The 26,374-nt window shown below is 27.1% G+C and overlaps 3 protein-coding genes across 5 annotated transcripts in view; 2 read left to right on the top strand and 1 right to left on the bottom strand.

Annotated features, from left to right (window-relative positions):
* Window positions 1-7,972: 7,972 nt before the first annotated feature.
* On the top strand, window positions 7,973-14,775 carry LOC114126655 (1,4-alpha-glucan-branching enzyme). Its single transcript, XM_027990656.2, has 14 exons — window positions 7,973-8,311; window positions 8,508-8,674; window positions 10,062-10,177; window positions 10,254-10,379; window positions 11,065-11,209; window positions 11,278-11,368; window positions 11,531-11,740; window positions 11,803-11,874; window positions 11,931-12,102; window positions 12,168-12,377; window positions 12,778-12,949; window positions 13,011-13,195; window positions 13,273-13,521; window positions 14,566-14,775. Exons 1-14 carry the CDS (start codon window positions 8,199-8,201, stop codon window positions 14,611-14,613), a joined length of 2,076 nt encoding a protein of 691 aa, XP_027846457.1. The 5' UTR covers window positions 7,973-8,198; the 3' UTR covers window positions 14,614-14,775.
* A 318-nt stretch (window positions 14,776-15,093) lies between these two features.
* On the bottom strand, window positions 15,094-23,579 carry LOC114126662 (CTTNBP2 N-terminal-like protein). Of its 3 annotated transcripts, XM_050207952.1 has the most exons (11): window positions 23,009-23,577; window positions 22,736-22,921; window positions 22,051-22,166; window positions 21,888-21,989; window positions 21,604-21,825; window positions 20,649-20,828; window positions 18,930-19,090; window positions 18,465-18,580; window positions 17,462-17,563; window positions 16,675-16,757; window positions 15,094-16,600 (listed from the first exon to the last, which is right to left on the bottom strand). In XM_050207952.1, exons 3-11 carry the CDS (start codon window positions 22,138-22,140, stop codon window positions 16,184-16,186), a joined length of 1,473 nt encoding a protein of 490 aa, XP_050063909.1. In that variant the 5' UTR covers window positions 22,141-22,166; window positions 22,736-22,921; window positions 23,009-23,577; the 3' UTR covers window positions 15,094-16,183. The 3 variants fall into 3 exon arrangements, with proteins under 3 accessions (XP_050063909.1, XP_027846472.1, XP_027846465.1); XM_027990671.2 differs by lacking the exon at window positions 22,736-22,921 and having other exon boundaries at window positions 22,961-23,579; XM_027990664.2 differs by having other exon boundaries at window positions 22,736-23,577.
* An 872-nt stretch (window positions 23,580-24,451) lies between these two features.
* LOC114122699 (nuclear receptor coactivator 3) overlaps window positions 24,452-26,374 on the top strand; it is a 50,423-nt gene continuing 48,500 nt past the window's right edge. The window contains exon 1 of the mRNA XM_050207948.1: window positions 24,452-25,002. The gene's annotated coding sequence lies outside the window, so the exon portion shown is untranslated. The remainder of the gene's footprint in view (window positions 25,003-26,374) is intronic.

Below are 26,374 nucleotides of genomic sequence, written 5' to 3' on the forward strand. Positions count from 1 at the left end.
AACCCCGATTTAAAATTCAGATTTCTTCTTTTTTTTCTGGATCAGTTAATGTTTTAAGACGTTTTAACTAAATCGTGCAAGTCCATATTTTCAGAATATATGTAGTTTACACTCTTTTTTAACCTTGACATGACGTTTACAGTGAGAGTAGCAGACAAAGATTATTTGTCACTCTATGTAAATTTTTAAATACTACAATAAAACATTTTTTTTTTTTTTTTAACACTATGCTGAATAATATTATTTTTATGTAGCCGTTTCATGCAATTATATATTAATATCATATCAAATCCCTAAAATATTCATTCTATATAGGTACACGTACACTCAATAATACACAAATTATAATATAGATATTATGTACTAAGTACTATTAGTACTAACTTGATATATTTTCACTAATTCTACAACCAAATGAAACTCTATAAAGACACCAATATAGTATTTATGTGTACCTGTAGTCTGTAAATTTATTATCGGTAAATTATTTGACTGCAAACACGTTTCAATAAAAAATATATTTTACCGGTAACTCTGGCCCCATTTTAAAAATACGATTCAACTATGTTTTTCCTCTCTACTGTAGTACCTACATGCCTAGTAAGATCACAAAAAATTAAAAATTAAATTTTTTACTAAATATAAGTATTTTTTCCCAAATTTAACTGATCTTTTTACTCAAATGCGTCAAACCATACAAATATACATATATTTATAACCTTATAATCGTAACTGTTTTAAATAATTTGGAATTAAAACATCAGTGATTCGTTTCAATGAGTAACATAAATACACCAAAAATAGACTACTTACATACCTATATAGCATAAACACTATAAAACAATTATTTAAATTATAAAATTAAAAACTGAGAAAATACAAATTCTACATTAATATAGTTTTTTTTTTTTGAAAAGTCAATAAAATATCAGCCAGAATCTATAAACTGATTAATTAATGATTTTACAAAAATTCGTTGTATCATTTAACTCAAATATAAAAATATATTCTATGTGTTTTAGCATTTTTAATATTATTTAAAGGGTAAATCCCTGTACACTAAGAATCTGTACTCGCTACTACTACACTGTGATTGAGTTTTTATTTAATTACCTACGTTGTGTAATTTTATTATATTTTTTGTAATTGAATTTATTTTCGTTTTAGTTTCATTATTATTGAGTCCATGTCAATATTTTCATATGTCTATTTTCCACGGCCTTTTTCGAGTTTCGGACTGGCTGAATTCAATAATGATATAGTTTAGGAAACTTACGAAATTATAAATTAAATTTTGAATTATTTTCAATATATAATGTTGTAATTGTTACCAAATCATATAAGTTAAATATTAACGTCATGATATTATTAATAAATCAATTCTTCCACGTAATAACGAATAACGATCACTTTGAATATTTAACGGTTAAAAATCATCATGCAAAATAATTAATGAAAATATAAGTACCTATAATTGTCCTATATGGCAAATTTAAAACGTCTTACCACTTTGATGATAATTCTTTCTCTATAGGTAAGTTATAATATTATATTATGTAAAAGAATTAGGTATTAGACTATTAAAAAAGTGTCATTATAATTTAAAGTTATTTTATATGTCCCAACTATGTTGTAAATATCGCATAATATATGATTAATTGTGAGTTATCGGTTTGAATTTAAATAGTTAATTCATTAAATTATAAACTTGTTTCTTGGATACAAAAAAATAAACACTAATATTAATTAATTAAAATGTTAAGAATTTACAATAAATATTTAAATTTACCATGGTTACTAAAGTAGTAGTAAAAATTTTAAAAAGCATTATAATTAAAAAAAAAAATTGCAGTAACAAACAAACAAACAAACAACGAAACATAATATTTTTATAATCATTAAATACATTAAATATTAATTCATTTGTTCTTGAATAAAAGAATATTGAATAAATTAAAACATAAAAAACAATTAAAATGTATTGTTTTTCTCTAAAGTTAAAACTTATTATGTAGAAAAATATAAAGAAATTATTCTAGCTATTGAGATAAAATTGCTCTAATCTTATCTATTTTATAATCATGGCTATATTTTCGTCAGCAAGTATTAACATATTATTATGAACGAATTATCGATTTGCCTTTGCAACCATTAAACTATAACTATATTTATATTTATAAATTTATACATCTTTAATCAATAAATGTTTCCGCCAAGTAATTGCTTCATCATGTCAACCAAGAAAATATAATATATTGTAAATCCTCAAACATATTGTAAAAATATATTTATAGATTGTAGGACGTAGGATGTATTAAAAATAAAAGTTAAAAAAAAATATATATATGTACATAGGGCATACCCATGTGTCTAAATTATGTTCACAGTTATACTATTTATTTATTTAACTTAAAAAAAACTTATTGACAAGATCATTTGAACAGACACCAATGTTAAACTGAGTATCAATATAAGTATAAATATATGCATCAATATCACTGTAGTGTAGGTGATAATAAAAACTCTAAACACCTATAAAATATAATAGTTGGTTTTCAGGAGTATTAATAGTTGCTCATTAACCATTAAAAAAACATATACTTTTAGTACCCATACCTTTACCTATGTCAAATAGTTTAAATATTTATTATGGTTTTTATCGATAAAATTAATATTAAGTATCGATTTATATTTTACACAATAAATTATTACAAAAGTAATAACATTTAGATACTTATCCCAAACCTATACTAATTTATAATAATAATATTACGCATTTATATTAGTTACTCTCAGATAAATTATAATATTATTGAAATAGTAAAATATTTTAATAGTTAGTACTCACTAGTCACTATAAATATTATATTATAGATAGGTACTTATACCTATTGAATTACTTTTTGATATTAAAATTATGAACCTGCACTCTGCAGGTAGGTATATAGTATATCGAATATAACCAATATACAGTTATTATAGGTACCTTATAAATTATAATAATACTGTTTAATTGTGAAAACATTCAGTTAATTATTAAATTTGTCTAATCAATATTTTAATATATTATAATATCTATACCGTTGAATGTACTCCCATAATCTAAGTTATACAAATGATACAATTCAATATATGCAATTCAGAATTTTTTATACAAACAAAATTATTATTTCTTATTATACATAAGAATAAACATATTATAGTCTAAATATAATATGTCATTAGTATAAGTAATGTATTAACTCTATTTTAATAAATATATATATATAGGTAACTTACCAATTTTCTTAACTAACGACTAGATTATTTTAAAACGAGTGCCAAACGACCTTTAATTAATTAAGCTCTATTCATATTCTTGAAAATTTAAATTACATATGAAGGTAACTAAAATATTACTCAATTATATTTATAAATATTTTAATCTATAATACATAAAAAATGTGTGATTATTTTATTAACATCCAATTATAAAAAAATAATTTAAAAAGAACATATACAGACATAATCTTTTTATATCTCCATGGGGTATTTTGTATAAAAATAGTATAGAGATATGCATAATATCAGCGAAAATTAAATTACCTACTGAGATAATTAGTATACCTTTCTATTATGTGATATTGCTGTTGCATTATATAAAAATATAATTTTAACAAAACTAACCATAAGATAACAATCGCAAATTTAACTTTAATTTAATAATTTTACGTAGGAATTATGTATAATTTAACGATTTAACCATGGGTAATTATTATATGCATATAGTTTCTTATCTAACCATTTATTATTTTTGAACAATTTTCCCTATAAAGATGAATTAAGGGCCATAAAACTAAATGTGTGAAGAGTATGCATTTTACACCGATCCCAAGCCTTAAAGTTTGTATTGGACTATATTAGACTCTTCACAAGTATGGTAAAAAAATTTATTGTTTAAGACATCTCAAGATTCGAAATTATTGTTACCTATGTGCATAGGTATAATGTTTTGTGGTGTTTTCGACATAAAATAATAATAAACTATAAGCAATTGCAGTTTCAAACTATACCTAATACGCATTTGACACAAATTATGCTCTTTTAAATGACCAGTTATTTAGATTGGTATTTTCTTTACATAATTTAATTTTCAAAATATTTCACTTATTTTAAGGCTATTTATAGGTATTTGAAATATTCGTTTTTGTTAAGTTTTTTTTTTATATATTGATAACATTTTTTGGCTAAGTTAAAATACTTGAAAATTTAATAGAATTTCCGCATGTGTTAATCTTATAGTGATTCAAAAATATAAGAATATATAGGTACAATTTTTTTTATACGAGTAAGCGTTTGAAGTTCAAACATTGACAAAAATTCGTTAAAATAATGAATATTTGCAAATTATTTTTTAAGTATAATTCATAAAAATATTTGTATAAGTAACTAAGATTTGAAAATTTAATACAATATTTTCAATAAGTTTGGTTACAATAATTATAAAAGAACTTAAATTTTGACGTATTCAGTTCATTAAAACATAAACTACCTTTTTCGCCACCCAATTTAAGTTATATGTTCCCTAGGCTAACAAATCATCTCCGTTCAGAATCGTTTTTTGTATACAATGATACCATTGATACCTGTCATTGAATCCAAATTTAATGTTCCTATATGTATATAATAGTGAGCTACACAGCACCTAATGTACAGCAGAGCGGTGCCCACTTGATCACGCTTTTTCTTTTGTTTAATTGTATAAAAATTAAAATATCAAAATAAATTATAGAAATCGAGATAATATTTTTACATATAAATTTAGTTATTGGTCAAAACATAATTTAACGTAATATTATAAACAAATATAAAATACACTCTTTTGAACCTTAAATTTCTGTATTGAGCGTTAGTAAGACGGACACAATACCAGTGGAGACAAAACCAGATTTTGACTAAATTGATTTCTTTATTTTGTTATAGTTCAAACACGAATATAACTTGAAATTTTCACCAAGTACCTGTTTATAATATTATTTTCTATTATACACCTATGGAATAATTTTCAAAATATATTGACTTTTTACGAGACATTTATTGAAAAATAAACACTCAAATCCACTAATTTTTGCTCTTAACTCTGAATTTATCTTAAAAAACCCAACTAGAAGATTAAAACCAAATTATAATCATGATAAACACTAACCTTCTCCAGTTAGTAAGTGTAATTTATTAATAGATTGTATCTATTAAAAATTAAAATTAAAAAAAAATTTATAAAAAATTGAAATTTTCGGTTTTTTTTTATAATAATGTGAATAAAAATTTTATGAAATGAATAGAACATGACGTAACATCAGCTCTTTAAAACTATAATTAGTGAAAATATATTATAGTTTTCTTGTTAGCATATATATATATATTACACATTACTACTTTTATATATTGTTGTACGTACGTAACCTATTATAGGCTTAAGGGCTAAAGCTATTTTAAGAAACTTTGAGTATAATAATTATTATATTATATTGAATGTTTAAAATGGCCTCAATCGGTTTAAATAACGTTTAGTTACGTCACGTTGTTATATATTGTACTTAATAAAAGCCGTATAAACTTTGCGAATGATTGTGTGTTGTACTTTGCACCAATAGCTTCGAAAATGTTATCGGAATAAATTAGTTATTTAGGTACCTATTTATTTTTTTTTAATATTTAATGAAGATTATAATTATACAACAACTAGGTATATACATACATTAAGTTATTAAACAGTGGTTTTTAAAGTTACATATGCATCGAGTTATGTATAGGTAATATGAATATATTATGTATCATCAAATTCATATACGTATACTATTTATACGTATATATATTAAATAAAATAATAGCGTAATCGACAAATTAAAATTAATTATCAATCAAACATATTTCATGTTTTTAAACTTGTTTCTAATGATAATACTCGCAACATAATAATTAATAACAGCAATTATAAAATAAATACGTATATAATAATAATATATTCATACAAAACTATGCATAAATTATAGGTAAGTACGTTGAAATGCCAAAACAATAATTATTTATAAATATATTATAGCCCACAGCCACAAAGGTATTTATGTAGTTAAATTACTTATTGTAATCTAACCGTTGTAACCTAATCTATTATAAATTGAAGATATATTTTCAAAAGGATTAAATAATTGTATTAAAATATATTCGTGTTTGACAATTTATTTGTCATCAACATCGACTACATCAGCTGCACCTTCTTCATTCTTGTGTACCTATAGCATAAATTTTTATTCTGTATTTATACTTTTCAAAGATTTTATCACAAATCGATATTTTTACTTCAATTAATGTTATACCTAATATAATGGTTAGGAAACCCATTCGTTGGTAATAAAATATGTAGGTAAGCCAAGATTATATAATTTGTTAAATTTAACAAGCCCATCACGTTCAAAAAATGTCACAAAAATGCTTCTCAATATAGCTATATGGCCTATAAAAATTAAAAAGTAAACTAAATATTATTTGGTTTTTAAAGTTTCTATATGAGGGATAATTTAAAACATACATATATATACGTATACTATGTACATTGAACACCTATGTACGTGTACTGATAATACATCAGCCTATTTATACAGATAAAAGGCTGATCTGTACAAAAATAGACTGATCTGTGGGTATATATTATGGTCATACGTGTAGATAGTATAATATGCAACTTATTTTTAATCTGGAAATTGGTTTTCAAGTGTTTCTCTTCAAGCGTTCAGAAATAAAACGATATAGTGACGTATACAAAAATATAATGACGCTAATGCGTTTGGACCGTCAAATCTACCTAAAATAAATGTTGAAACAGCAAAATATAAATCACAAGCCCCACCATGATGCGAATGCGATACAAAGTTTAACTGTTACGCAAAGGTATACCTAAGACCTAACAACGTACAATACTACATTAATAATACATTTGACTCTACAACATATTTATTTTGTTCATAAAAATTGGGGTGGTATATCGTATATACCCAGTATACTTATAGTGTTAAGAATTAAATATTAGGTACCGTATTATAATCACACCGACCACTGCATTTCAAATATTATAATATATAATTAAATACAACTTTCCATTATCTATTTTAAATGATTTAAAATGATCACGAAATTCCCATTCTACGAACACAGTTTCGTGGTCGTTGACCTTTAATTAGAAACAATAATAACAATTACGTTTAATATCTGAACTAAATTCTATATTTGTAAAAACCTATACCCATAAGGCCATAACTCATATAATATTGTTGGTTTTCACCGAATACCTAATATCGGTATCGGAACAACGATAACTCGTTACAAAAGTATAGTTTGGTATAATAAGCACAAAGCAATAGGTTTTATAGGCAAGTACCTACTATGACGAATGTGGGTTGAAAAACGACACCGTAATGAGAAAGTCGATCCCTCAAGATGTGTATTGCCCGTGTATACGTGTAAAAATATTTTTTTTTCCCCCCCGACAGAGTGTAAAGAATCACGTACGGTTTAGATTTACGAGCGAAGTAATATAATATACATATATTATAGTAAGTACAGGTATTGTAATTATTATTGTTTACAGTCCGCTACAATAAGGTGTTTATCTGCGATTCTGTTCCGACGATGACGACGACGTCAAACAACAAGTGGTTCACGGGCAGCAGCAGGTCGTCGCGGCTAAAGGTTATAATAATATTATACATTTAGTACGTTTTAGTACCGGCCGGCCGTACTAAATCGCGTGTACTAACAGTTTATAATATGTACATATTATATTATAAAATACATAATAATTAATAATTATCGTAGGTACATTATATTATATTATAACGAACGCGATTGAGGCTTATCTGCACGATGATAATTGTACGTATTTATTTTATTTTTAAGCACTGTTATACAACTTGTTTTCAACGTTCGGTTTATAATAAACCTCGCCGGACGCTTATCTGAATGCCGTTTCCCACGTACTACAGCAATGAGCAAGTAGTCGCCGTTGAACCGCTGCCAACAATACGGTGACCATTCGTACGACGCGCGCCTTCCTTCAAGGGCCGAACGAAAACAAAACTTGGGAAAGTTTCCAAAAACTTTTTTTTTTCAATTTTTTTTTTCGTCGTTGGTCCGCTGCCAATTAATTCCTCGTTCCGACAACTATGGGTGGCAAACACTCTAAAATGGATCCCATGGACGTCCAAGTGCCCGAACTCCAACAACAGCTGGATCGCGATCCCTATTTAAAACCCTACGAAAGGGAATTCAAACGCAGGTGAATGATACAAATAGTTTGTTTTTTTTTTTTTACTCGCTGCCTATAATAATATTATTAAAATATACAGTAGTATTACTTTTTAATTATAATCTTAAACATTCGTTTTTTAGAAAAATAAATTCTCAAGTGTTATAACATCGATTTACATTGGTTATATTGCTATATTTTATCGGTTGTGGTTACTTTCCTATAGGTATGCGTGCTTTTTGGATTATTTGGAAAGAGTAAAAGAAGAATCAAATTTAGAAACGTTTACTACGGGTTACAAAACGTTTGGTATTCATTTTAATAATGATGGATCTGTGTATTGCTTGGAATGGGCTCCGGGAGCTAAACAACTCTACCTCACTGGTGACTTTAGTGAGTATTCATTGTTTGTACACTCTATGTACAATAACTTAAATAATTTAATACTGTAACTTATAAGCTAGCAGCCTAACTAATATATTCGGGCTTCTGTAAAATATGATTTCTGGACTAAAATATATAGTATATACCAATATACCTATACTTAAATAAATTATTTATTAAAGTATATATTATATAAATATATATTAATATATTGTGTAGGTACCTAGTTCAATCTTTTATTTTATAAAGTATATAAAAAGGGAAATTTAATGTTTTTATGTTTAAAAAAAATTTTAATTTGTTAGTTTCAATTTGTTTTTTTTTGATAATATTATTAGTACCTAGGACCTAGGTACTTTGCAACAGATTTTTTTTATACTTAAATAGTACCTAATTGAATAGTAATAATTTTATAGATTTCTAATCATGAATTTCTAATTACTTATTAGTTATTTATCTTTGAAAATCTTTTGATATTCACTTTACTCTTTAGTAAGTTTCAAGTATACCTCATCAGTCATCATTGAGTATTTCACTGTAATTATTGTGTTTGATTGGAATTCAATGATAATTTTATTGTTATTCCTATTAGGTAGTTGTACAGTAGTTTGAACTAATTTTTAAATTAATATTACATATTATATTGTAATAACACTACGTATTACCTACCACAACATATTGTTATTAACATAAAATTAGTCTAAAATTCTAAATATTTGGAGAAAAAAAAGTGCATAGATGGTAAAAAGTTTCAAGTTCCAACAGTTAATAAATCTTTTGAATTAAAATAAAATAACTGAAATTGTATACATATTCAATTTTGTTAAAAATATAGATATAAAGGAAAATTGTGCATAATATAGGTAGGTATATTTTGATATTTTTAAACTGATACAAGCATAACTTATGAAAAACCTTGTAAGTAATATATTTTCAAGCCTTGGTTCTTAAAATTTAAATTTAAAGTCATATTTAAATAATCATAAAAAACTAAATTGATTTTAGTAAAAACTGAGGTGCATAAAATCTATTGTTTTCTGTAGTATTTTTAAATTTTTCCTAGTTATTTTTAAAAGTACTAAACATTATTTACTTTTGACCCCTTACGTAGTTCCATTTTACTACCATAAACTACCCTTAAGCTTATAATTTTTTTTTACTGCTCTTAGATGTGATATTGAAGTTGTTGAACAAAAAACACACCATTGTTAGACTATTGTATTCAGAGTTCTGCTAAAAATCTAAAAAATATTCCATACTTCTGTAGTTTAAAAATTTATGATGTTTATTGTCTAGTGTATTATGTTTTTTTTAGTTCAAAAAGCACATAATATAGGAAAAGAGTTTTGAATTTTAATATATGAACAGTAGTTAATAGTTATATACCTAAATATAGATAATTGGAACAGAGAAAGTTATCCCTACAAAAAGCTTGAATATGGAAAATGGGAATTAACTATACCACCAAACAGTGATGGAACACCAGCTATTAAACATTTATCTGAAATAAAGGTAGTTTAATTTTACTATTTTATATGTTATTATTGTATAAGATTTAATATGATGGTATTAACTCAACTTATTGCAGATTGTAGTTGAATCTCATCATGGTGAAAAAATGGATCGTATATCACCCTGGGCAACTTATGTAGTGCAGCCACCTCGTGAAGAAGGGGTAACATTTAAACATAAAGTTTGGAATCCATCAGATCATGTAAGTGTTAAAAGCTTTTAGTATATTTTAAAAATATTTTATTACATATTATTTTTAAATAAAATAAACTTACAATAAAACGTAAAAAATTGAGTATAAAAAGCTTATAAATGTTATAAATGTCAATTGTCAACCTTTAAATTCACCAAAGTGGTGAAAAAATACTTATTTACAGGTAGACCTATTTAAATAGTAAAAATGTTTCAATTTATAACTATAAATTAATTTAAAAGTTAAAAAATTAATTATTATGTTATATGTACAGTAATTATTGAATATTTTATTATTTACTAGTTTAACACAATACACCTTAACAGAGTTTATTTTATCAATGTTGTCGTAAGTGTACATGAATATGGATGGCATAAGAAACATAATATAATATGTGATTTTGGCATTTAGTAATTATAAATAAATAACCAAAAAATATATTCTAAAAATAAAAAAAATTTTTTCTGAAATGAATATGCCTATTACTTTTTTTTTTACTGGTCAGTAATTCAAACAATTTCTAAATTCTAAAAAAATGGATATAGCAAAAATAATTAGAAACCAAACGATCTCATGTTAATTTTATTATAATTAATAAATATTTAATTTATATATTATACATAATGCATGTTAATAAATAAGCATATCTGTTTGTAAATTACTATTTACTAAGTTATTAAATACATTTCTTAAGGTTTATCAATTCAAATATCCTAAAGTACCAAAACCAACCAGTTTGAGAATATATGAATGTCATGTTGGAATTGCCACATCAGAATATAAAGTTGGAACTTATCAAGAATTTAAAAATAATATGTTGGATCGTATTCTAGATTTAGGTAAGAACCAACAATATATATATTAAATATAACTTAATTAAAAATATATATTTTTTGTATTATTTAAGGATATAATGCAATTCAAATAATGGCCATTATGGAACATGCATACTATGCTTCTTTTGGATATCAAGTGACGAGTTTCTATGCTGCTTCAAGGTAATTATTATATTATAGATGTATTATTAACTATAATATAATGCAGTATCGATGTACTAATTATATTAAAAAAAAAATTTGTATTTCAAATATATTTTCTGCCACATTTACTAGATTGTTTATTAATTTAATTTTAAAGTATAAATTTGATCTTAATTTCAGTCGCTTTGGGACACCAGAAGATCTAAAAGAACTAGTTGATGTAGCACATAGTAAAGGATTATACGTTATGTTAGATGTTGTACACTCTCATGCATCAAAAAACGTACTGGATGGTTTGAATCAGTTTGATAGTACAGATGCTGGTTATTTTCATAGTGGACCTAATGGAAGTCATCCCCTTTGGGATAGCAGACTTTTCAATTATTCTGAGTAAATAAACTTCTATATTTTAATTAGTTAAAGTTAAATGTATGATTATTATTTAATTATAGGTATGAAGTGTTACGATTTTTATTGTCAAATTTGCGATGGTATATTGAAGAGTATAATTTTGATGGCTTCAGGTAATTAAATCACATGATACAAGAAGAAAACAACATTAAATTGTATTTTATTTTAGATTTGATGGTGTTACGTCTATGTTATACCATTCACGAGGTGCTGGTCAAGGGTTCAGTGGACATTATGATGAATATTTTGGTCTTAATGTTGATACAGATGCATTGATTTATTTGATGTTGGCAAACTATATGCTCCATACATTCTATCCCAATTGCATAACTATAGCTGAAGTAAATAAATATTTAACAATTTTAAGTTTTATATTTTTACTGTACAATTTTTACTATAAATTTAGGATGTGTCTGGAATGCCTTCGTCGTGCCGACCAGTAAGTGAAGGAGGACTTGGATTTGATTATCGTCTAGGAATGGCAATACCTGACATGTGGATTAAGCTACTGAAAGAGTTTAAAGATGATGATTGGAATATGGGAAATATTGTTCATACACTTACAAATCGAAGATGGATGGAAAAAACAGTGGCTTATGCTGAATCGCATGATCAGGTTTATATTATATTAAAACTTTATTTTTTTCTTATAAATAACTTTTATAAAATATATGATGATCTTTTATTTATAACTCTAATAATTTTTTCTAAAATTATCAAATTATAATGTTGCATTTAAATACTTAATTGGTGATAGATAATGTTTAACACTTCATTAAATTTCTTCAAAAAATATACATGCATACATACTAACAATTAATTTGAAAATTATTAATTAATACTTAATAGAGTATTTAATTTTTATAATTTATCTACTATTGTCTGGATTTATTGTTTAATTGAAACATGCTTTTAAATAATAGTTATTTTAAAATATATTTTTGAGTCAAAGTATGAAAAATCTACAAAACAATCAAAACAATTTATAATTATTATATTTGTGCACTCTTACTCAGGCTCTTGTTGGAGATAAAACAGTTGCATTTTGGTTAATGGATAAAGAAATGTATACACACATGGCTGTCACAAGTGATCCATCTTTAATTATTGACCGTGGAATAGCTTTACACAAAATGATTAGATTGATCACCAATGGTCTTGGTGGTGAAGCATATTTAAATTTTATTGGTAAAGTATTGTTAAATTGTAGCAATTAAAATATTAGTAACAATTTTTTCCAATACAATAGGTAATGAATTTGGCCATCCAGAATGGTTAGACTTTCCTCGTGATGGCAATCAAAGTTCATATCACTATGCTAGAAGACAGTGGAATTTAGTTGATGATGAATTATTAAAATATAAATTTTTAAACAATTTTGATAAAAGTATGAATCATTTAGAAAGTAAATTTGGATGGTTAAATGACAATCCTGTAAGTAATTTAATGTTATAACTCGTAATGATGATGAGATAAAATATTGTTTCAAAATTAAATGTTTAATAATGTAGGGATACGTGAGTTTAAAACATGAAGATGATAAAATAATTGCATTTGAAAGAGCTGGTTTATTGTTTGTATTCAATTTCCATCCAACCAAGAGTTTTACAGATTACAAAATTGGTTTGAATTTATCAGGCTCATTAAAAATAGTTTTAAACAGTGATAATGCAGAATATGGGGGGCACAGTCGCATTGATAACAATATTACATATCCAACTATCAATGGTGATTGGAATGGTAGACAAAATCATATTTACGTAAGTAAAAAATATTTTCAAAGGTTCAATTTAATCATTAGTTAATACTTTATATAGTATTACTAACTGAAAATTTTTATTTTTATTACTAATTTTCCTACAAAACCACTAGTATTTTGAACTAAATACATCTAATATTTTTCGAGAGGTTAATTAAAGTACATGTAAAAAAAAAAAAAGAAAAAAATGAGAAAAACATCAATATTTCCAAGTGTAAACAAGATTTTTTTAATGATGAATTAAAGACTATTACACATTGTAAAATAAACAATTAAATATTTCAATTATAATACACAAAAAAAAAATAATATACATTTATATATATATATATCATAAACTCTAACTATTTTCTAAATATTATGGAATATCATAAAATGTATAGGGTTTTTTTTATTATTATTAACATTTAGGCAAGTGTATAACTATAACTATCACAACTACTGTTATATTTAACATTTAACTTTGAAGAAAAATTAATATATCAATTATAACAATATTTAATTATATGTTATTAGGCTTTATAATCCTTAAATATTATATATTATTATTTTTTAATCCCTAATTGGCACAAGTTTTTAAGGAGTTATTTTAATGTTGTAAATGTTTAATAAATATGCAATATTAACTATATATTTATCACAAGAGAATCAAAATGTTTGTACTATTTTAAAAATAGCAACTCAGTTTATTTAATAATTTTTTTGATCAAATTAAATAACAACGTTATTTTTAAATAAAAGATGATTATTATTTTGATAACTAGTTAATACTCATTATATTTTAGTTACATCTACCATTAAAAAAAACATACATTTATATATTTAATGTAGATTGTTAGGAAATTTAACAAATTGGATATGTTGAATATTATATTATATAAAAAAAAAAAAAAAAACATAAATAATTTAATATTAATTAGTGGCTACTTATGTTATGTCCATGTTTCTCTCCATTTTTAAAGACATTTTAATAACACAATTAAATTAATTATTGCAAGTATAAATTAAAATGGTGTTTTTATTAAACTTTTTTTATATTTTACAGCTATACTTGCCATCAAGAACTGCACTCGTTTTTTCTATGTCAAACTGAATCATTAAAGTTTACTGTCTTGCTTTATTCTAGCAAGTGATGGTATAAGTACTACTCAATTTTTACAAAATTAATATTATTTCATATATTTTACATTTTTATTTAGAAAAATTAAATTAAGAAAGTCTGATTTTTTTTTTAAATAAAATTGTACTAAATCTATATTTGTTTGAAACTATATTTAAAAACCCTTTACTTTTAATTATTATTTGTACTATTTGTAGAATAATTAAAAGAAACATTTAGTTAATAATTTACCAATATTATACAAACAGTGAATAGTAAAATTTTACATAAAAAAAAAAGGTCATAAAATGACCTATGATTAAACGAATATTTTTATGTTAATTATATATTTTTCCTTTAACATTTATATAGGTATATTATTATTGAATAATTAGGTTGTTTTTAATAAAAAATACAGTTATTTTTGTTAAAAGAAAAATTGTCACAAGTTATAAAAATAATAATATACTTGAATATGAAAAATGGTTTATATTAAGCTGCTAATAAATGATTAAATTTTACATTGACAATCTATAAAGCAATAAAAAAAAAAAAATAAGTTTCTAAACAAGGCTAAAAAAAATTATTCTATACATATATTTTTATGTACAATTGAGATTAAAGTATGTATTATAATTATAGACCTCATACTCATATTTCATACCCTATTTATATAAATTATATAAGTAACATTACGTGTTATGAGTTGATATAAAAGGTATGATTAAGTCTGAGATACCATTGTGGTAGTGCCCAAACAGTTAGATATAAATATTGTCATAATGATACTTGGTTTTAGTTAATATTACCACCAAATCACTGATCAGATTTAAATTCACAGAGCTGGTCTATGATTATAATATAACTATGTCATAATATTATTTGGAAGATAATTTAAAGATGTAATTTTATAATTCATTTTTATGGTAACTTGTCCAAGGTTTTTAAGTCAAAACCTTTAATACAATAACAATTATGTTATTTAATGAATTTAATTTAATATGTTAAATATAAAATGTATAGTATTTCGTTTTTAAAAAACATACCTCCTTAAAATTTAAGACTAATTATTTTCATAATTGTACAACATAAAATCAAGTTAACAGAATATGAGCAGTTTACTACATACCTTGATAACAATTATAAAATGCAAGACATTATTCTTACATTATTTTATCAACCATAAGTTTTAGAATATTATTAAATTTTAAAGCTTGCCTTAAATACCAAGTTATATTAGATGCACGGTCTAGGAACTTTTTGATATTTAGTATGCAAGAAATCATTTTGTTATATTAAATTAGTTAAGTACAATTAAAGTAAAACTATCGTAATAACTCAATCATGAAATAAAATCAATCTCAAATGATTATTTGTTACATTTAGTATGAAGTATTTAACAGTAAAATATGATTAATATAAACTTACTATTATCTACTAAAATTTACTACTTATCTATTTTGAGAATACAATTTAAGTCTTGTCAAGCGAACGCATGCATAAAAATATGATTTTTATACAAGGTTTAATTCGCTGGGCTGATAATGTTATAAATTTTTGGAGTCTAATTTTTTACCTCTTCGTCTGATTTATCTACAGAAACAATCTCATTAGGCAACAAATTATTATGCCTAAGTTGAGAGTCTTTTTCAGCAGTAGAAGTAGAAGCAGCACTATCAGCAACTGGCGTCTTTTTAATGAATGATATTAGATCCTTTTTTGGTGGTATAATAGGCTTATTAGGAGGAACTGGAGGTGGTGTCCCACGTCCCACAGATGAAATTTGTTTTTTAATTAATCCAGGAATATTGCTTTCGGCTGTATTGGGAACCGACATGTTACGTTGAATACCAAACAATGATTTTTTGACAGTACTAGTTGATCCAGATTCTGATTGCATACTACGTCCAAAAGAGATAGGGTGTTTTTTAATAGTGTCTAAAGGTGTAGAACAATCTTCATCATCTTGAGGTTTATCTACCTAAAATGTATAATTTTAGTGTTATAAAATGTATTAAATGTTACATTCAATAAATAAATAGTGTGTTTAAGTACCTGTATATCATTAGTTTTACCACTTATTGGTTTCAAACAACGCAAACTTTGACCAGGATTTACTGATCGAGCAATTCCAGTCACTAAAACACAGAAAAAAGAAAACGGAAATCAAACATTACATTATAAGATAAAATTAAGATATTTTTATTTTAAACTATCATAAAATAGTTCAGTCAATTCTAATGAAAGATTAAATTTTAAGTGCTAAAAACACAGTTTCTTTATTTAGATTTGAACATCATTAAAAACATGAAGAGTTAATCACAAATGAAGTTTAGGTTTTAAGACGATTTTTTTTTCTATTTATATACCTTTCCCCATTTGGTTCCTTTTTTCTTAATTTTTACATAATTCTTATGAAAATTTAACTTATTTATTTGTATATTATATTTTGACTGCAGCACTCAGTAGAATGAGTTTTAATGAAAGTAACTTGACCTAATACATGATTGCAAATTCCTTTTTTAATATTTAATTTAATGTGTGATTTAAATTTGCTTTTTATAATTAAATTTAATAAATACTTTTTTAATGATTTATTTTACTACTAAGTCAGAGCCCTACTAATAACTTAATAGAATCAAGTGAAAATATTGTATTATTTATCTTTAAGTTAAATCACAATTTATAATTGAAACTACATGATGTGTAAATATTTATTATCTCTTATTTAACTTTAACATCATATTACACAATATAATGATATATTATAACTAATTTAAAATGTATTGTTTGATTAAATATTATTAAGTTCTCATTATATAAAATATATCAAATAAATTACTTGGACCAGAAACTCGAACACTTGACGCAGTTGCTGTAGGTTGAACCACTTTTGCAACACTACTGGTTATTGGATCACTAGGAGAGGACATCATTCTAATGCCTGGAATAATAAAATAACCAATAAAAATTATGAAATTAAAATCATAAAATATCAATTTTTAAATGAACCCCAAAATCTGCGCTAACAATTTTCTTTTTTTGTGCACTTAAGATCCAAAAATTATTTTTTGGTTGAAGTTTCGAGTTTTTCTATATTAGAACTTTTGTAATGACCAAATTATGTCCTATATTCTTTTTCACTTACTGACTAAGAACTGTTATTTATGTAAATAAAATTTACACATATTTTATGATATGACCATTTTTAAATATCATTAATATTTAAAATTGTTTAAAAAATATAATATTAAGTTACCAATAATTATATTTATTTATATTTTTTTATTAGCATCCATTATTAATTTATTTATTTATAATTTTAAAGTTTAATGTAATATTTGAAAACCAAACGTAAAATCCTGTACTTATATGTATTGTAGAGAATATTCTTGTTGGCACGTGTTTTATACATTAAGACTTGTTAGGTAGACCTATTTATATTATTTTATTTTACATATTACAAAATTATCTTAAAATAATTTAAAACAGAATTTACTTGTGGTAGTGACAATAACAAAATTAACTTAAGCAAAAATTTGTATAGGTTGTCTCGATTAATGATAAGTATTGATTTTGTAGAACCTTAATTAAATTTGTATACATGTTAATATAAAACCAAGTAAATTCAAGAAGAAAAAACATGTGATTTCATAAACAATAGAGCCTTAATTTTAACTTATAAGGTTTAATTTTTAAATATTTGGACAAAATCTATAAAATAATGTTAAAAATCATAATAATACATTTATAGAAACTTAAATTGAAGATATTTTTAAATTATAAATGAAATGGATTATATTTTATAAAACTGAAATTAAATAAAGATAAATTAATATGATTACCTGGAGATTTACTGGAAAGCTCCAGCAAATTACTTTGAAGTGCTTCACTTAGTTCTTTTTCTAATGATATTATCTCACTTTGACATTTTGCCAATTCTGCTTCTAAAACACTTGCTCTAAAACACCAAACATTAATATATTAACCAATCTGTTTCTTAATTTTACTAAGGCCTCTCTCTGAATATAGATAAGGTGATTATAAATAATATATTTATGTAATGCTTAATAATCTGTATGCAAATAACAATAGCTAATTGCACTATTTCATTGACAATTATACTCAGTGCCACAAGAAGCCGCAACTTTGCTAGCCTAAAAAAAAAACAGAATTTCTCCACCATTCAGTCATTGCTGTAAGACTGGTCCTAGGTTATTCATGGACTACAACGAGTTTTAGTCACTGCCAAGTTGCGGCGGTCTTTCATAGCCCAAAGAATAGTATCTAAAAATGTTTTAAAAATTTACTTTTTTTCTTCTGAACTTAAAGCTGCCATCATTTTTTTGCTTTCCGAATCAAATAAAGCCAATTGTTTTTCTAATTCTGCTTCCATCTGTAATGACTTTTTACTTTCTTCTTCTAGTCCTTCAGCCATTGAATCAATTTTAGTTTTTTCTTCACTTAATATCTAAAATAAGAATTAAAATACATTTTACCAAAGAACTGTTAATGATTATTTTATCTTTAAAATAATTGTAAATGCTGAATATGATATCTGATAGGCAAAAATCATTAAATTAACAAAAAAGAAATTTCATTTGGAATTTTTTTTTTAATTTTTTTTAAAGTTAACTTTTATAAAATACAATATTAAGAGGGTGTAATGCCCCTTAAATGTTATTACCATATTATTAACATATAAAACATGATAAATTAACATCCATTAGAATTGACATTTAAATTACAATAAATTAAAAATAAAGCAAAAATATAATCCATGTTTTCTCATAGTTTTGTTTTAAATATATTTTAATTTATGAATTATTAATGAGTATAAGTGTTATATGATTTATAAATATACAAAATATTAAAATACTCATAACATACTTTAAAATTAAAAACCAAAATTCGGCATTTAGACTTATAACAAAACTTTTTGACAATTTTATTAATACCAGACATTCTAAATCAGATATTTTAAGAACATGGAAAATTGACACCAAGAATGATAATTGGTTATGAAAATTACAATTTTTATAATATGCATCATTGTGTCTGTTGTATGTTAGTTAATAATAATTTAAATGTTTAAATAGTAAATAATAACTTCTAAGTTTTAACTTTACAAAATATGTAAGTAAAATTTCACAGTTTAATAGAAACTCTGAAATAATTGATATTTTTATATTAACAAAAATTTAATTGTAATACTTTTAGCTATTTTATTTTTTATTCAATAATTATATAATTATTATTATTGTAGAATCTTACAGAGTTATATTATATACAACACATTTAATTGATGAAATGACTTCAGTATAATTTGCCCTATATCTAAATCAGTGGTTCTTAACCTTTTTTAAATGACGGAACACTTAACATTTTATGAGATTTTTGCGGAACACAGCCGTAATACAAAAAGTTATTATATTAAATTTTAATTGTTTAATATATTAAACAATAAATGTATAGCATAAAACAGTTTACAAATATGTTGGTAAAACGTCTTATATCATTGTGTTTTGTTTTAAAAGTCAAAATGTTAAGAAAATGAAAATATAAATACTAAATAAAATTTTTTCACTGATTTTAAAATTTAGTCGGAACACTTATATTAATTCCACGAAATACTGGTTAAGAATCACTGATCTAAATAAATAAAATGACCTATTAGTGAGTATCAAATATTTTACATTAAAAAAAAAAAATAACCAATGAGAAAACATAAATAATATTCTTAATTTAAATGTTAGGTATAACAAATTAATTTACTATTATATAAACTAACATAAAATGGATTCAACTGAATGCAAATTTTGTGTAAGACAGATACAACACTTGTAAGCATATATTATTTTAATATAAAAGAAAAATTATCTATATTATAGGTTACTATATTGCTACATAATTGTTAATAAACAATTATTAAATAATTTTCTAGTATTAAAACTAATAATACTGTTTGTAATTAAGAAGACATGAAAATAACATTAAAAATTGTAGGTAATAAGGAAAATCGGTATTACTTGTCCAAGATCTTCAGAACGTTTTCTTTCTTCAATATATTTCATTACAATTTTTTTTCTCTCAGCAAGTAAAAACAACACAATTTGTTTGTGTTTTAATCGTTCTTCTTCATAAGTATTGTTCAACTTCTTATATTCAAACTGTAACTGTTGTTTTTTTAATCGCTCCAGATCTAATATCTAAATTATATACATACAAAAAAAAAAAAATGTCAATATATTTGTAACAATAATTTAGATACATTTAGCAGTATTTATATACACAAAACATAAAAAAAAAATTATTCTTTTGCTGTTCAGCCTCTTCACAGCTTTCTAATATAGCCTTTTTTTGCTACCAGCAAAACGCATATAATAGTTTGAGAATCACTGATTCATATAAATGATAAACCGACTGTAAATTTAAATCATATCTTTGACAGAAGGCACTGGTGGCAATATAAACTATCATTAGTAATTATATTAATAATTACATAAATGCATCTAGTGATTCCGATGTCAGTTTCTAATGGTACTCATAAACATAAAATTTGAGATAGGAGGAACCAATGAATAATGAATTTGTTACATTAAAGTACAAGATATATCATATAGATTACTATCGTCTGCTACCATAGCACCAACCAACTTAATTAAGTATTGCATTCACAAAACTTAGGTTAACGTAGTGATCGACAATGTGTGCATCAGTTACTATAAATACCCCCTAACTTGACTGATGATGTGTGATATTGGTAGAAACAGTATAAAATAATTTATAATTTATTTTAACCTGGTGATATAATAAAATTAATATATAGAAAATGTTGTTCATCATTAATACAAATGATAATATTATAATGTTAAGCAAGAATATTTTTCCATATAAATATATGCTAATGTGTATAATAATATTAATATGTATAATATTATATTGCAGCATAAAATAAGTAATTTAAAATTTATTTTATTTTACCTTACGATGCATCACTTGATTATCTTTTAAGACATTGGCAATCCTCAAATGAGTTTTTCTTTGCTGTAATACAAGATTTTCAAGCGAGCCTAATTGTTGATATGAAAGACTATCATTATTTGTTTCAAAGGTAGCAAAGCAATCACGTTGTAAAGCTGCTAGTGGATCTTTAACAACACGATCACTAACTCTATTTTTTAACATAAATTTTACTTTTTCACACTGAAATATAAATAAAATTGATTAATAATTTATCATATTATAAACCATAAAATATGTATTACCTTTAAAGTTGCAATAACGATATCTCTTGCTTGGAGTTCACCTTCTAAATAGCTTAAAAGCTTTAATAGATCAGACTTACTTAACTCCATTTTTGGAGTTTTCTAAAAAACATTAATGTTAATATGTTGAGTAATAAATTGTAATTAATAAATGTAAGTGTACCTTTACAGTATCTTTATCACTATTCTGATGTCCTTTGGCTTCATTTTGAGAACTTTCAGCGTTTATTGAATTTTCATTTGCGGTAGCCATAATGCAGATAAATATTGAACGTTATCCTAGTATAGAATAAAAAGTGTTAATAAAACAGAAATTTTTATAATGTTTAAATATTGTACACTTAATTTAAGCTATAAAAGAAAACAAAAATGATAGATATTATGGCAAATAAATTATTAAGGGTCAATAATTGATTAAGAGATAATAATCTTTTTGAAAAATATTAAATATCAGGTACCTTACAACAGTAAGAACATGATATAACAAATTCGTAAGTAATTAACAACAATCGAGTTATTCTAAGTGATAAGCACAAGGATACGTTACATGTCACTCCTAAAGCCAGAATCATACAACACCATGTCTTATTCCATATACATATTATATTATAATATGTATGTAAAATAAAGTATTTCAACTCATTACCTATCAATTGAACATACTCAACGATAAAGGACACGATAAAGTGTGCAACGCCTGCGAATTTAAATACTATAAAAGGTTTGACTGACAGAATAATATTGGCACTTGGGGACTGTGGTGAGAATTGTGGATGTATTTGATGAGCAATAATGATTAGCAATGGAATCTATGGTAACAAAATCTATAACGGTTCAGTGATCTGTACCTCAAAAAATGTTGCGCAAATCCATTGTTGTAGCGATGAGAGATCTAGTCGACGACAGCGTTCCGGCCGATACGGTGTGTGTAAACACGACAGAAACAATAAGGGTAGGTAATGCGTGCACGATCCGTCTATCTCGTACAAATCGTGTCGTCAGCTACACGGGCCGGTGGAGACGCCCGACAACACCTGATGACGAGGGACAGAAACAGTGTTAGGATAGCGTACCTGGTGGCGACGCGACGCATGACCACTACGGCGGGGCGGAGTTCATACCGATGCTGAGTGATCGACGACGACGAAAACGGCGACGGCGAGACGATGAAACGGCGGAAACGACGAAAAACGCAGCAGCTAACCGGAGAGGAGCAAAAGAAAACCGTGAGCGTCTCGAACGACCGGATGACTCGTCGTCACTGGATTCACCGACGTCCGCGAGCTGTCACTGGATCATTCGCAGTATTGAGTTTTCACGCATCCCTCGGTCGCAGCACGATTAGTATGAGTCTCATACTAAACTACCGATCGCCGCGGTATCAGTCTCCCAGGTCTCGGCTCCGAGGAGCGGAGCGGTGCGGTGGGCTGGCACGGAATTGATTAGACGGGTGCGATATTCGGCCGGCGGACCGTACCGCGCAGCGGTGCGCGCCCGGAAGAGGAAAAACGTCGCGCGGACGACCGGCGGCGGACGCGGAGCGAGTGAGACCGGTCGGTCGGGTCGTTCGCACGGCGTTTCAGACGCCTGGAAAACAAACAAAGCCCCCGTGAATCCGGGCGACGACGTCCGGGCGGTTCGGTGCGCGCAACGGTCGTGTCGTCACCGGTGCGCGCACCGGCGCGTGAATCGTCGGCCGGCCGTCGACAGGTGTGCCGACGGCGCGGACCCCGTTTCTCGACCGCGGCGCACGGCGCGCGTACAATATTATCGTACACCGTATCGTCGCGTTGTTGTTTTTTTTTTTCTTTTCATTCTACGTATACGTATCGCATGATTATCGAATGGCCAATACGTAGGTACGTAGCGCGCTCGTGCGTGCGTGCGACGCGTCACGCACACGAGCGCCGCGCTACGCACACAGGCGCACGCAGACGGCGCACACCGTCGTCTATCGGCACGGCTCCCCCGCCCGCCGCCCACCAGACCCACACCGAAACCCACCGAGTCTGCCGGTTACGGTGCCGCGTCGGTACATAATCTTTACGGTCAGGGTCAACGGAACCGAGCATGTGTTGTGTTGTGTACACTGTACGCGCGCTTTGTGTTAACCGGCCATATTGGAATGCTGGTAGTGATTGCACCACGGTCGCTACGGCTGCTGCTGTGATTTGGGTTTTGGCGACGAACAGCCACCGATTTAATAAACGCTCTACGCATAAAATATATTACGACAATATAATATTCTGTCGATTTGTCCACTGCGGCGGTGCCGGTGTCGGAAAATCGTGATAAATAAACGACGACGGACAAAACCGTGGGGGAAAAGAGAAATACCTGGCAATACGGTTATCGCGCCCGACGAGATAAATACCCACCGTTTTGCAATACGCAGACGAATTATTAAAATAATAATATTATCGTGCGTCGTCTGGGTATAGGGGGATTTGATTTCAATTTTCGCGTACGGCACCGGCGACGACGACGACGACGACCCTCCCGAGACACCGGAAACCCACCACCACCACCACCACTACCGAGGGGAGCGGGTACGATAAATATCGTACGGACGTGTCGTCGCGTACCGTGAAAATTATCGTACGCTGGCGCGTACGGTTTTTTTTTTCTCTCCCCCGACATCAACGCGCGCGCCATTTACGCACCGAGATATTATATTATTATTATTCCATAGTACCGTACTCGGGCCGCCGGATCGTGTAAACACAACGTTACTCGCGTACTACGCACGCCGCCGGTCAGCCGGATAAAACGTCAAACAGTCATATTACAGACACCCGTGTCCGACATACCGTGGATCGCAACAGTACGCCGCCGATTGATAATTATTGTTGTTATTAATGTGCTGCCTATCTCGTGGTGGCCAGTGGACTACGTCAACGACGACAACAACAATAACAACAACAACAACAATAATAACACTGCACTGATAGTGATAATGCGACCGCCGCTGTTGTTGCAGCCGTCCGGACCGGATTCGACGATTCAAAGTGTTCGTAATTATTGATAGTTTTTAAACTATCGCGGGACATGACCCATGCAGTTCGGATTGGATGGTAACCGTGCCCGCGCTGTGACATGTACCCAGTTTCGTCAGGTAACTAAAATAAAAATAAAATAAAAACCAACCGTTACAGTAATTATTAATCCCTAACAACGATAGAGTTATTATTATTATCGTGACCCGTGTCGTTCGATTCAGACGACCTGTGGAGACTCGAGAGACGCGTTTCCCGTCCGTCTCTTGTGTACTCTGCTTGTCCGCAGTCCTCCGGCTCTTGCGACGCTACTGTCGTGTGCGACACACCATCTGCGCAATCAAGTATTGTGTCGTATTGCGTAAAATTTATTCCTACGACGAGTATGTGATGCCAACAATACTTGTTCTCGGTGTACTTGTAGACTTGGTCTTCGAGGTATTGCATACCTATATATCGTTTGACATGATTTTATCTCTGAATCCAAACGATAAATCTGTTTTTAACGCTGTCACTATACCATTGAATTTTTCCCTATAAAATCTACATGTATTTTTATAAAGTATGTTCTTGCTTAAGGTCAAGGTCTAACATTTATTAACTCAAACTAAACACTACTGTCAATGGTACTCGTCAATCAAAAACGTTCATAGATCCTACTCAAATTGAGTAAACAACAAATTAGATTAATTAGTAGGTATTAAGTTCTTAATTTAATTTTTTTCAACCTCATATCAACACATAATTAGCAAAGATAGTATATTACTATATCTAAACTCTAATGCTATTAATTGCCTGTATAAAATATATTACATATTATGTTTGATCAAAATTTGTTGTTATACATAGATATTCCTGACAAATGGATACAATTAGATACTGATAAGTGATAAAAGATTAAAGGATTTTGTAATAAACTTGTAGGTATATATGTATAGATTGGGTAAATAGTGTACAGATTTCTTTATTTTTTTAAATAATATTTCATTTTATCTAGATACAAATAAATAACTTTCTGATCTCTAAAAATTCATAAGTAATTAGTTGGAAAGAATCTATCTTTAAAAAAATTTGTTAGGTTAGACTTAAAGTAATTGCAAAAATTAATAAATACCTCTCAATTGTAACATTATTACTATAATATTAGTGTAAAAACTTGTATTGTATGCATGAATGGTTGTTCCAATTACCTAGCCTTATTATCTAGTTAGCATGTTTACTTATCTAGTATTACCTTCACTATTTATCATTGCATTATCCACAAACAAATGCTCTATCAATAAGAATATCTGCCAACTTAAACTGTGTATTAATATATACATAATAGGTATAAATTATGATTTATGTTAATTTATTAAAATATGACTAAAATTTTTGTATAGTGCTTAAAAGTTTCTTAAATAATCTAATCTACTGTGGTTAAAACAATTTTAATATCAATCAATTTAATTTATTAGTTTTATGTTTTATATGTTTTAATTGGTTTGGTGT

Source organism: Aphis gossypii, chromosome X (genome assembly GCF_020184175.1).
Source record: "Aphis gossypii isolate Hap1 chromosome X, ASM2018417v2, whole genome shotgun sequence".
Lineage (NCBI taxonomy): Eukaryota > Metazoa > Arthropoda > Insecta > Hemiptera > Aphididae > Aphis > Aphis gossypii.

Excerpts from the sequence above, each read along its gene's own strand:
- LOC114126655 (XM_027990656.2), top strand. The coding sequence starts at position 8,199 with ATGGGTGGCAAACACTCTAAAATGGATCCCATGGACGTCCAAGTGCCC. Across the intron at positions 12,378-12,777 it reads ATGCTGAATCGCATGATCAG|GCTCTTGTTGGAGATAAAAC; the intron begins GTTTATATTATA and ends ACTCTTACTCAG. Across the intron at positions 13,196-13,272 it reads GATGGTTAAATGACAATCCT|GGATACGTGAGTTTAAAACA; the intron begins GTAAGTAATTTA and ends TTAATAATGTAG.
- LOC114126662 (XM_027990671.2), bottom strand. The coding sequence starts at position 22,140 with ATGGCTACCGCAAATGAAAATTCAATAAACGCTGAAAGTTCTCAAAAT. Across the intron at positions 17,564-18,464 it reads GCTTTCCAGTAAATCTCCAG|GCATTAGAATGATGTCCTCT; the intron begins GTAATCATATTA and ends TTATTATTCCAG. Across the intron at positions 16,758-17,461 it reads TGTTCGAGTTTCTGGTCCAA|TGACTGGAATTGCTCGATCA; the intron begins GTAATTTATTTG and ends TCTGTGTTTTAG.